Source organism: Triticum aestivum, chromosome 1A (assembly GCF_018294505.1).
Source record: "Triticum aestivum cultivar Chinese Spring chromosome 1A, IWGSC CS RefSeq v2.1, whole genome shotgun sequence".
Lineage (NCBI taxonomy): Eukaryota > Viridiplantae > Streptophyta > Magnoliopsida > Poales > Poaceae > Triticum > Triticum aestivum.
This window is the reverse complement of record NC_057794.1, coordinates 455,786,917-455,799,938: the sequence shown is the minus strand read 5'-3', so window position 1 is coordinate 455,799,938 and position 13,022 is coordinate 455,786,917. Positions and strand designations below refer to the sequence as shown.

At 41.9% G+C, this 13,022-nt stretch overlaps 1 protein-coding gene across 1 annotated transcript; it reads right to left on the bottom strand.

Annotated features, from left to right (window-relative positions):
* Nucleotides 1-1,113: 1,113 nt before the first annotated feature.
* Nucleotides 1,114-7,157, bottom strand: LOC123056065 (26S proteasome regulatory subunit RPN13). The gene is made up of 14 exons (XM_044479818.1): nt 6,845-7,157; nt 5,803-5,852; nt 5,254-5,346; nt 5,067-5,126; nt 4,785-4,823; nt 4,609-4,683; nt 4,453-4,519; nt 4,316-4,385; nt 3,423-3,541; nt 3,310-3,333; nt 3,141-3,232; nt 2,992-3,069; nt 2,837-2,891; nt 1,114-1,501 (listed from the first exon to the last, which is right to left on the bottom strand). The coding sequence occupies exons 2-14, from the start codon at nt 5,824-5,826 to the stop codon at nt 1,377-1,379; spliced, it is 921 nt and encodes a 306-aa protein (XP_044335753.1). The 5' UTR covers nt 5,827-5,852; nt 6,845-7,157; the 3' UTR covers nt 1,114-1,376.
* Nucleotides 7,158-13,022: the final 5,865 nt, after the last annotated feature.

Sequence of the window (13,022 nt, the reverse complement as noted above, 5' to 3'; positions counted from 1 at the left end):
AACGGACCCTCGATGTCGACTAGGTTATGGACGCGCGGATGAGGCTGGTAGTTCAAGCAGGAGCACTGGTAGCCGTGATTCAGGCACGACTCATGTTCATGCACAGGTGAGTTGTTCGTCCTAGTGAGACATGTCATCAGTTATGCTCCAATGCTTATGAGAGACCTGTCATCAGTTATGCTCCAATGCTTATGAGAGACCTGTCATCAGTTATGCTCCAATGCTTATGCGGGAGCAGAGCCTCCATGGATGTTTCGAATGAAAAGAGCACCAACTGCAACAACATGGAGGCCATGTGAATGCTTATGCAGCAACAGAAGAGGAAGAGGAAGAGAAAGAACTACCAACAACAGCAGAAGAGGAAGATGGACTTGCATCTAGTTAGCATCAACGATGAACTTCCTTATTCAACCATATGGCTCTTAATAATGTGTACTGTCATTTGATAGCAGTTAGGATGAATCGTAATTTGTTTCGTAGGTAGGAGTAAAACTGTCAGATAGTGTGTGGTAAAGTCACCACTATTAACCAAACAGCAAGTCATATGTGCGCCCAATGCGATGCGGCCAACCAAACGGCGGATTAAAATTAGTTTCCTCATGCAACTAACCTATATGCAGGCAACCAAATTATGCGCAGATAATGGTTTATAGGTTGTTTTTGCTCAGCCAGGGCAATCTGAGAATTATTACATGTAATGCAACCAAAACCAAAATCGATGAGGGCAGCCAAACACGTCCTGGGCTTTTGTTGATTGAAACGAGCACACACATTTCTGGTTGAAGCACATGTACGCATTGATCCCTAGACGCCGTCCTCCCGCTGCAAGCTTCTCACGCATCATTAGCGACGGTGCATGGGGCCACATCATATCCACAATCGCTTCAAAATCAAACACTAGACTTTGTGTTTGTAAAATAAATTCAAATGTTTTACAGAGCCATTTTCATTCAAGTTCATATGCGTATATTGACTTGACGTGCAGGATCAACAAGCCACTTAAAAGACCATGAGCCAAAAGAAACTACAATTCAGGCCAAAAGGGACATCTAGCAGACCACACTACTGTATTATCTGATATTCGTTCGACGGAGACATACGGCGCAAGGCACAGATCAGAATATAAATTATACGACTATGGAAGCATTTTCATCAGAATACTCAAGTCACGACATGGAATCAACTGGGACATATGGAAGCGACTGATAGTATCTAAAAAATCACAGCCAAAATAGCATCTAGATTTTGAGGGGGTGACAAAATAAAACGTCCTCTGCTTTGTGTGCCATCAGATTTGCAAACATGATAAGTTCCACCGCGCATGACGGCATGAGCAACTCAGATCAAGGCCACACACCCCTAGGTGCGCTGCGCAATCAAGTCTCATCCATGGGATCATTTCCACCATCTTTCTTGGCCTTTGAATCATTGTCTCCATCTGTACAAGCTTTTGCCACGGAGTCTTCCAATGCCTCCAGGAATGAGGCAACTGTGAACTTGTCTGTCAGAAACACAACAACAAAAGAATTAATTTTCAAAGAAGCAACTTTGGTTGATATCCTAAGCAGTACTCCCTCTGTAAACTTCTATAAGACTACTTCAGTGACCTGAAACGTCTTATAAACGTTTACAGAGGGAGTACCAATAATGATCCCCCAACAGTAACTAGATTAAGCGTCTCAGACATGGGATATCTAACTAAAATTTCAAAACTTGCACAGAACCACTTGAAAGGTTCAGATACTAGCATCATGGATGGTTCATGGTTGGCATCTGCCAGTGAAATAAAACTCATATTTTTTGCAATGGTCATTTCCACAGTAAAGCTAAAGTAAACCATAGATAGCAACTCCTAGATGACAGACGTCCACACAGAATAATATAAAACTGTTCTAATGCTTTTTCAGAAATCCACAGGAATAAAGCTACTGAGATGTACCCAAAAGAGTAACTATGCTACACAGGTTTGTAATTAACTCATCATGCACTTTACTTTGCTAAATGTTAGAGCCATGTGAAGAAGTCTTCAACCAAAGCACTACATATATGGGCTACTTTTAACAGTTGGATCATATGGTAAAAGGAAAGATGGCCTAAAAGCGTGGAGACAAAGCTTTGGTTGCCTTCCACACTCTACCATACTTTTGTGCCACAAGTGGCAAGTCATAGTTTTGAGGTCGCCAAATTAGTAGTCACAGTTGTGGCAAAAGTTGGCTAGATACGAGTCTTATGACAAATGGGGTAAGATGCTAAGAAAGTGTGCACGCTATAACTGTGGCTACGACTGAACGCTTACTCCCTCTGTGAAGAAATATAAGAGCGATTAGATCACTATTTTAGTGATCTAAACGCTCTTATATTTGTTTGCAGAGGGAGTACCAAATTTTGTGTGCCTAACAGTTGGCAAAGTGTGGGTGCAAAGCAAACATGCCCTTAAAAAACACAGGCCAATCACAACCGAAACCCTATCACCTCTCTAGTACACTTCAACCATCATATACTTGTCATCCAACAAGTGGGAGCACAGGAGAGTAGAAAAAAAATGAAACAAAATAAAGTCTTTCTAACTAAAAGTATGTACCATAGTCATCTCGTGCCCAAACTATCTTTTATATAATTTTTATGGGGACGCCATGGTAAAAACAGATATAAGAACTTCCTCACCATCAATATATTTTCCCCGCTCCCCACTGTAACTTATATAGGATGAGCAAGAGAAAATGGTGGTACAAGCATTTGCAAAGCTCATAATACATGCACGTGTAACTTTGTCAAAACCATTTAGGGCATATAAATTAAAAGTTAAGTTGTAGGCTAAAGGAACATAAAAGGTTACATTTACTAGGGTCCACTCCAAACTGAGCAAGATCTATTTGGCCAGTCTGCAGCACCTGCAAAACAAGCAAACATCATTATTAGAGTGACTCTTGAAACACCATCAGACACATAGATGTGCAGCAGAAAGACGAAAGCGGGGTAACTGTAACTAACATGAGTAAAGGCATCCAGTTGCTGTCGCAAAGGAGGACTTTGCAGCAGCTCAAGAATATCACTAGCAGTCCAAGAACCCTGGAATCGAGCAGTTACCAGAATGAGCAAAGGGTTCAGTTGAACTGAAAGCAAGGACAACCAATACAAACCTCTGGAAGATGTGATGCCAACTGTTCAATGGGCAAAGTTTCAATTAGGGGCAATATCAATTCAGGCTTCAAGATGTCTCCTAGTCTCAATCCTGTCACCAGCAAGCCAACATAATGAAACAGAAAGCAGGCCATAGACAAAAGCACATTGATTCAGAATGCCACTTACCAGCATCAGGATCTGCCATAGCATCTGAAATTGCCAGGAGAATGGACGAAAGCGTTTCAGAAGCAAGTCGAACAAGTGAACATACAGAAAAGGACATGATTTTTTGCTCATACCAGATGGTTGTATAGAACTCAATATTCTCTGAAGGTCAGACAGTCGTACAGGTCCAGCGGCAGAAGTCACTTCACCAGCCATATCAGCGGTCATGCTCTGATCAACTAAATTCCCAGCTCTGAAATATACACGGAAGAAAGAAGGAAACAGCAAGGGCATAGTGTTAGCAATTTGGCAACAGCACCCAAAAGTCGGTACTTGTGCTTAGTAGAGCATGCAACTATAAAGCATATAGGTGTGCAAATCAGATGTATTAACAACCTAGCATGGAAATGAACAATTGAGATTACGAAACTTCGTATATGCCACACAAGAAACAATAAGGCAATATTTTGATAGATATAATTACAAAAACATCACAGTATTAATGAGAAAAACGAAATATGGATTAAAAAAACCAGCATGGCAAAGGCGGCAATATCTTGTATGTGAGATTGCAACAAATATACTTATTTTAGTTTGCCCATACATCCATCTGGTTATATGATTTCCATCTGGTTATATGATTTCCATCTGAAAATCAAGATTAATACTCCATTTGGCATTGCGGTGGATTATTATAATCTCATTTGGTTGAAACGCTTTTAGGCTAGTTTTTTTTCCTTAATCAAGTTGGAGACAAATAATAGTACTGTGTTGGAGAATCTATTAAATGAAATGAAATGCAAGGAGACGATAACTGAATAACAGAATTTATCTAATCTAAGTTCAATCTGACTTACTGAATATAGTAGTAGATTTTCAAAACTTTTTCAGAGCAAAGACAACAACCACGAAACGAGCCTAAATACGCAACCTTCTAAAAGTTGACTTGGCTACCCATTGCATTGCAAAGGCTGAAGAAAATACATGTGCTCAGACAGCATCAGATCTAGCATTTCATTTCACATACCTGGAAGAGATGTCATCATCAGCTGTATCTTCATGTGACATTTCTGCTTCAATAGAAATTGCATCGCCATCTGCACAACAGTACACCTTAAGACACTATCACAGTTGAGAGTTAGGAACCAAACGATCAAAGCATACCCAAGGGCCGATTTATGTAGGCATTAACTTGGCGGCATATTTGCGAGTCCCCATCAGCATTTGTCTCCTGCATAATGAAGAGCACAATGGAAGTCAGCTGTTAGAGAGTGGGAAGGGTAATGGTTTTCACAACGGAGTTCTTTACATCTAACTGACCTGCATCCATAGGAAGAATTTCCTGTTATCATGCCTGAACTTCAAGATGTACACCCTTCCAGAAGATTCTGTTACCTAATGACATGAGCCAGTGTTGATCACTGAAGTTCCATTGTTCGCTAAAGTAATCTTGGAGAGCCTATCAAACTTGAATAATACATATTTCATATAAATACCTTCTCAAAGACAGCCTCATCAGGGAAGACAATTTGATCCTGGGAGAAATAGAATCAAGGATAGACAGAAGACAAACCTATGGTATCTTCAGAAATATAATAGAATATGAAGCGGAACAAAATAGAGACATTTCCAAGTTTAAACATGAGTCCATCAAGGACCTTGGGACTACAAACATATAAACACATAAATTCTACAAATTAAACTTTCAATCGGTTATATATCAAACGACTAAGTTTAGTATTGAATTAAAATTAGTAAGAGATGTCTAAAGAGGATACATCTTCAACTATGTTTTGTCCACGGTCAAGCCACTGAAAATGAATCAAGCCTTCTTCACCCTACAAAAGAAGTGGATATATAATTACACTTGAATAACCAATAAATATAAGAATATGTATATGCCTTGGAACTGTGCTGACAATATATAATTGTACTAGAGACACAGATAAATGAGAGCATGCATACCCTTCCAATACGAACAAGTCCCTTGCGTGTGTCTGGGATCACCCGTGTCCCCTCAAGAGACATCTTACCAGCACGGAACTCACACATTATATCCTGATAAATGCATCAAAGGTACATCAATGAATAATAGAAACACGTCTTATTGTACAAATATAAAGAGAAACATAACACATTTTTCTCGAGAAAAATGAGAGCATTCAGATTCTGACTAATGACAGACAAGTGATGTAAAAATGCCATCAACACGTGTATCCGCAAACGTTACACATATATATTTAATTTAGATCATACTTTACAAATCTAAGTGTCACGAAAATAGTTTTTGATACGTATATTTGATACATAAGTAGAGTGAATTGTTAAGTGTGCAATGTGAGAGAATGGCAATTAAGAGTTTGGTAGATTTGAGTTCATCTCCCAAAGGCGATATTGCGTGGTGCTTGTTCTCGGATAGGATAGACTAGTTATCCTACCAATTCGTGAAGAACAATACCCCAATCTGTATCAGCAGTATTTGCAGAAACAACAAAAAGTGACGCTTAGCTTTACCTGGAGTGGTTCACTGCTCTCCATCGATGGCAGTATCCAACGAACAGGTCCTAAATTAGGAGAGAGAGAAAAAAAGGTAAGTACAGGATAACAACAAGTCTTGCATTTCAAATTAAATCAAGCGAGTGCAAACTGAGAAGTAACATAAGCATTTGCTTGGCTTTCACTTTTAAGAAGACTTGAGCCTTGCCTTCCAATCGCAATGAAGATGAGGTACAGTAGACCAAAGTAACTGTTTTGGTACTTCATGCATATCAAAACGAAAAGGTTTTAGGTCCACTTGCTTACAGAAAACAAACTTTTGAAGAGGTTAGCAAAAAAAACAGGTACGACGCATGGACATGGCTATCCACATTCCATGGCATTTGCGCCTTAAATCCCTGATACTCTTAAGACAGAAACATGCTATATATCTTCTAAACATTGGTTGCAGAGTCATCAATCTATGGTTGTGACCAACTACTAGGAAAAAACATTGCTGCTTGTTTGTTCCTTGGTAGAAGTATGTATGCTATCATTCAACAATTGTCTCTCTCTTAAGAAAGTACACAAAAGAAAAAAGGAGCCCTTGTCATTATAAGCTGGTATGAGCATTTTTTGCCAGTTGAATGATATATCTCAAAATGCACTCCATAGCTATATCATTATCAACCATACGACCAATTCTTATCCTCGAGGTGTGTTCCCTGGCTCTTCGTAAGCATGTAAGCACACATTACAGCAACTAAGCCGGTTCCTCTCACAATTGGTTGTAGTCATTTTCTTGCCAAATCATCATCTAAACGAATAGAAACATATCGATGTTTCGTCTTTGAAGATAATAATGGCAAACTTGATAAAGCATGAAACGAATTTTCAAACATTTGCACAAGCAGATTCCCCATACGTACACAATGCTGCACATGCAGACAATAACAGATGTCCATCGATTTCCGCAATATAAAAAAGAGTGGTCTACTTCGTATGCAAACATAGAAATTCACACACATAAGAAAAAAATACATAGCAGGGAGCCGGGGGTGGGGGCAGAGGTGAGCTTTACCTTCTCGCTATTGGCGGATGAGGTAGCGGAGGGGCAGTGGAGGTCGGCGAGGGAGGCGCTCCCGGCGGTTGAGGTGGCAGATGGGAGAGGCGGAATACGGTGTCGATGTGGGGACGGAGCAGGCGTGGAGGTTCGCGACGGTGACTAGGCGGCGTTCGACGACCGACGGGGCGGCAGCGAAAGCGGCGACGGAACTCGCGGGGCGGCGGGGCGGCGAGAGAAGGGGGTCCCCGGCGTAGGGGCGAGAGATTGGGACGACAGGTGGGAGTCGGGGCGAGGAAGCGGAGAGGGGGTGGGGAGTCCTATGATAACCCTAGCGAAGAACATCTAAAAACACCCGTAAAAAAAGAATACTAAAACCTTCAATCCAAAAAAGCCATCTCAAAACTGAGATTTCAAAAGGTCTTAGATATTTGGGGTGGTTTCTAATTGTTGCCCAAAACTTAAACCCAAAAATGTTGTTTTGAAAGAAAAAATACCCTGCTTTGTCACGTGAATATAGCACTTCATAATTAAAATATGACCGATTTTCAACATATACTTCAATTAGACTTCACTTTTGGTTTCATAATTCATACATAATTGAACACAACTTGAAAAATAGTTAAACCTCCTACTAACATATAAATAAACTTAATGAGAGAGTGCACGAGCGTCCTTACCCCTTTGTCTCTCGTCTCGGGCAAATAGGTGACTTTGATTCATGCCTCTTGTCAGCGTCGCCGCCGATCTATCTCGTATCATGTGGTCTTATGGCCATGGGGCGCGGTGGATTCCAACTCTTATGGACAGAAGGGCTGCCTTTTCAGGTGTTTTTGTAGTTTGGTTAGGGTTTGTGTCTTACTCAAAAAGACGAGACGGCGGCGCCTCCTTGAAGATGGAATAGGGTTCTTCTCACCTAGTTGCGTGCTTCCTCTAATATTAAATTTTTAAGAAGTTGGTCTCAATTCTCTCAACATGCAAAGTGTCCGCCTCAATATCCCACTAAACAACATGTAAGTGCATCTAGTGCCCCTTAGTGATTTTGGTGTATTGAAGACTTATAGGTTAAGAGACTAATGTGTTTCTGAGTGTACACATGTCTATAAGTCTATGAGGTGTTTGATATTTACGATGAAAGTCGGCCCCTAAAAATGAATATCTTCAGCTGAAGACTTTGGTTTTCTTGAAGACTTTGAAAGTGAAGAAATTGGTGTGACCTTAAAGACTTCGATATTCATGCGGGGATTATGAAGCGTGAGGACTTTTATTTTGTAGTTTCATTTTCTCTTTCTTGAGTCATAGGAAACACCGTACTGTTAAAATGGTTCGAGGTAAAACTAAGGAAAAGTTTCCAAGTGATGCTCATCTCAAAATCCTACACCTACCCAATCCTTTCAAGTGAAACATTGAAATCTCATACAGTTCAGTCAATTTCTTCAGTGACAGAGACGAAGATCTTCTGGTCTCTGAGGAATTTGTTCTGACTGAGGAGTTAGGAATTCGCCAGTGTGAATTGCCTACAAGTGAGAAACATGATAGGCCTAAGGAATTTGATAGCTCAAATTTCCGACCGTTGTTGTGCCACGCGCCAGCTGTGCCAAAAATCTACCCACCTAACGGTCATATCATTGAAGGGTATTTATGTCTTATCATGTCGGGCTGCTCCCTAGACTATAAATAGCCGCCCCCTACAACCACTAGTTGGTTGACTGCTCCGAGAGAAATTGACACTTGTTATTGAAAGCATCCCATCTTCCGAGGGCTTTGAGCGAAAATTATCAAGTGAGGAAAACCCCAAACCCAAACACCTACATACCCAAAGTGATTGAGCATCACTGCAGAGATTGTTTATGTGTGGAACCGACGCTTGTTACCTTTGAGGATTGTGCATCCTCCAGACGGTTAGGCGTCATGGTCTAGAGCATCCAAGAGGAAATTGTGGATCGCCGAGTGACCGAGTCTGTGAAGGTTTGGAAGTCACCTGAAGACTTACCACGAGTGATTTGGCGAGGTCTGTGTGACCTTAGCTCAAGGAGAATACGATGAGGACTGTGTGTCCGGCGGTTTAAATACCTAGCCGCTCCAACCAGATGTACAACTGTCATGGCAGTTGGAACTGGTCTACCAAATCATCGTCTTCACCAAGCTACTGGTTCTATTTCCTCAACCCTTTCATTTCCTCATTCATGTGTTGATGAACTTGATCATTACTATTTGAAGACTTTGACTGAAGACTTTCTCAATTTCCTCAGTCCTAATTCTTCAGTCACTTTATCTTCAGCCTGCTTATCCTGTTTTTACGCTTCTTGTACTCTGTGCTTGTTTTTATTTCATCATAATGACTATGCTACTACTCTATTACGCTTGCATCTGAGTACTTATTCCGCTGCTAGTTGTTCGTGACTTAGGAATTTTCTCACCGAGGAATTCCTCAGTGACGAATTTGTAAAAATCGCCTATTCACCCCCCTCTAGTCGATATAACGGACTTTCAATTGATATCAGAGCAAGGTACTCCCTTGTTCTGTGTGATTTTGGTTTAACCACCTGGAGTATTAGTTATGTCGACCGCAGGAATGAAGAAGGTGATATGCCCCATTTTTGACGGTCATGATTAACCCAAGTGGAAGGTCATGATGAGGAAGCGCCTCATGGCGATGAACAGCGAGCTATGGACCGTCACTGAGATTGGTGTTTACCGATCTTTGCAAGATGGCGGGCGCTGATGATATTCACAAGTACACTCGACTTGACATCATGGCAAAGGACATCATCTGCTCCTGCTTATCCTGAAATCAGTTCAGGAATATTATGCATCTCTGCCATGCGAAGCTTATCTGGGACCGACTCTCCGACGTCTACGAAGGTCATCGAACTCGTCATGATCCTTGGTTTGAGGATTTCAAGGAATCACTCAAAATGATGACTTTCGATCCTGAACCATCATCCTCTACACCATGCCTCATGGCAAAAGGTGCCAAGGTAATCGAATGTTTCTCATCTGAGTCTAGTGATGATGAATTTGGACCCAGCTATACCAAGCTTACTTCTATTGCCACTAAACAACAAAAAGCTTTGGAAAAGGTTCAAAACATGCTAGATGAAAGTGATGATACGTTGGGTGAACAAATGGATCAAACTCAAACTCTGACTGAAAATCTTCAGAGACTTCAGTCTAAGTTTGATAACCTTCAAAGTCATCATAACACTCTTTTAGCAGATCGTGAGAAGCTTTCTTATCAATTTCTTCAAAGAAAGCAAGATCTTGAGAAGCTAAGGGTGAGTTATGAAGATCTTCAGAAGGAATGTGATTCATTGCTTGCTCAACAGATCGGTTCCGCTCAGGTTGAATTCATTCCACCATGTTTGAATCTGCTAATTCTTCACCTAAAAGTTCAAATGCTTCTATTGCTGCAAATTCTTCAACTATCTTTGTGGTCACAAATTCCTCATCTGAGGATACCACTAGTATCACTAACAATGCAGGGTTGAAGGAATTGTATGTGACATGCATGTACAAAAGCCTGAAAGGGCATCAGGCTCTTTGTGATGTGCTTAATAAGCAGATCATCAACAGGAACCCTGGGAAAGAGGGTATTGCCTTTGAGAGGAAACTCAATGCTGATGGGACCTACTGGAGACATGAGCAATATCCCAAAACCTCGTGGGTTGCTACAAAGGGACCTCCTTGTAGATCCATCCACTTTCTCTGGCTTTACATGTGAATCTTCATATTCTTCTGATGAGTCATTTGGCTCCAACTATAAACTGTTCAAAAATCAGAATGGTGAAGTATTTGCTAGATATGTTGGAACTAACTGCAGAAATGGCCCCCCTATGAAGAAAGCCTGGGTTCCCAAAAGGTGCCTTGAAAGTCTTCAGGTGAATGTCATCATGACACCACCTGTGAAGAATAGGAACGCCAGATCAAATTCTTCATATGGACCAAAATCTTCATATTGGATCCAAGTCCTCATATGGACCAAATTCCTCACATGGATCAAATTCCTCATATGGATCCAGATCCTCATATGTGTTGGGGAATGTAGTAATTTCAAAAAAAATCCTACGCACACGCAAGATCATGGTGATGCATAGCAACGAGAGGGGAGAGTGTCATCCACGTACCCTCGTAAACCATTAAGCGGAAGCGTTATGACAACGCGGTTGATGTAGTCGTACGTCTTCACGATCGACCGATCCTCAGTACCGAATGTACGGCACCTCCGTGTTCAGCACACGTTCAGCTCGGTGACGTCCCGCAAACTCACGATCCAGTAGAGCTTGAGGGAGAGTTTCGTCAGCACGACGGCGTGGTGACGATGTTGATGAAGCTACCGTCGCAGGGCTTCGCCTAAGCACCGCTACGATATGACCGAGGTGGATTATGGTGGAGGGGGCACCGCACACGGCTAGGAGAGATCAATGATCAACGTGTGTCTAGAGGTGCCCCCTGCCCCCGTATATAAAGGAGGGAGGGAGGAGGTGGCCGACCAAGGAGAGGCGCGCCAGGAGGGGGAGACCTACTCCCACAAGGAGTAGGACTCCTCCCTTTCCTAGTAGGAGTAGGAGAGGGGGGAGGAAAGGAAGAGGAGGAGAAGGAAAGAGGGGGCCGACCCCCCTTGCCCTAAACCAATTCGGTTTGGGCCTTGGGGGGGGGGGCGCCCCACACTCCCCTTGCTGCCCTCTATTTCCACTAAGGCCCATTAAGCCCCCGGGGGGTTTCCGGTAACCCCCGGTACTCCGGTATTTATCCGGTAACCCCCAGAACCCGTTCGGTGTCCGAATATAACCTTCCAATATATCAATCTTTATGTCTCGACCATTTCTAGACTCCTCGTCATGTCCATGATCACATCCGGGACTCCGAACTACCTTCGGTACATCAAAACATATAAACTCATAATACCGATCGTCACAGAACTTTAAAGCGTGTGGACCCTACGGGTTCGAGAACTATGTAGACATGACCGAGACATGTCTCCGGTCAATAACCAATAGTGGAACCTGGATGTTCATATTGGCTCCTACATATTCTACAAAGATCTTTATCAGTCAAATCGCATAACAACATATGTTGTTCCCTTTGTCATCGGTATGTTACTTGCCCGAGATTCGATCGTCGGTATCTCAATACCTAGCTCAATCTCGTTACCGGCAAGTCTCTTTACTCGTTCCGTAATACATCATCCCGCAACTAACTTGTTAGTTACAATGCCTGCAAGGCTTATAGTGATGTGCATTACCAAGTGGGCCCAGTGATACCTCTCCGACAATTAGAGTGACAAATCCTAATCTTGATCTATGCCAACTCAACAAGTACCATTGGAGACACCTGTAGAGCACCTTTATAATCACCCAGTTACGTTGTGACGTTTGGTAGCACACAAAGTGTTCCTCCGGTAATCGGGAGTTGCATAATCTCATAGTCATAGGAACATGTATAAGTCATGAAGAAAGCAATAACAGTAAACTCAAACGATCAAGTGCTAAGCTAACGGAATGGGTCAAGTCAATCATATCATTCTCTAATGATGTGATCCCGTTAATCAATTGACAACTCATGTCTATGGTTAGGAAACATAACCATCATTGATTCAACGAGCTAGTCAAGTAGAGGCAAACTAGTGACACAATGTTTGTCTATGTATTCACACATGTATTATGTTTCCGGTTAATACAATTCTAGCATGAATAATAAACATTTATCATGATATGAGGAAATAAATAATAACTTTATCATTGCCTCTAGGGCATATTTCCTTCAGTATCCCACTTGCACTAGAGTCAATAATCTAGATTACATAGTAGTGATTCTAACACCCACGGAGTCTTGGGTGTTGATCATGTTTTGCTCATGGAAGAGGCTTACTCAATGGGTCTGCAACATTCAGATCCATATGTATCTTGCAAATTTCTATGTCTCCCACCTGGACTTGATCCCGGATGGAATTGATGCGTCTCTTGATGTGCTTGGTTCTCTTGTGAAATATGGATTCCTTTGCCAAGGCAATTGCACCAGTATTGTCACAAAAGATTTTCATTGGACCCGATGCACTAGGTATGACACCTAGATCGGATATGAACTCCTTCATCCAGACTCCTTCATTTTGCTGCTTCCGAAGCAGCTATGTATTCTGCTTCACACATAGATCCCGCCATGACGCTTTGTTTAGAACTGCACCAACTGACAGCTC

What these genes read in the sequence shown, in the direction of transcription:
- LOC123056065 (XM_044479818.1), bottom strand. Translation starts at nt 5,826, where the DNA reads ATGGAGAGCAGTGAACCACTCCAG. An exon ending in GACTTGTTCGTATTGGAAGG is followed by an intron (nt 5,127 to 5,253) that starts GTATGCATGCTC and finishes CTTCTTTTGTAG; the next exon opens with GGTGAAGAAGGCTTGATTCA. An exon ending in TGGCATCACATCTTCCAGAG is followed by an intron (nt 3,070 to 3,140) that starts GTTTGTATTGGT and finishes GCTCGATTCCAG; the next exon opens with GGTTCTTGGACTGCTAGTGA.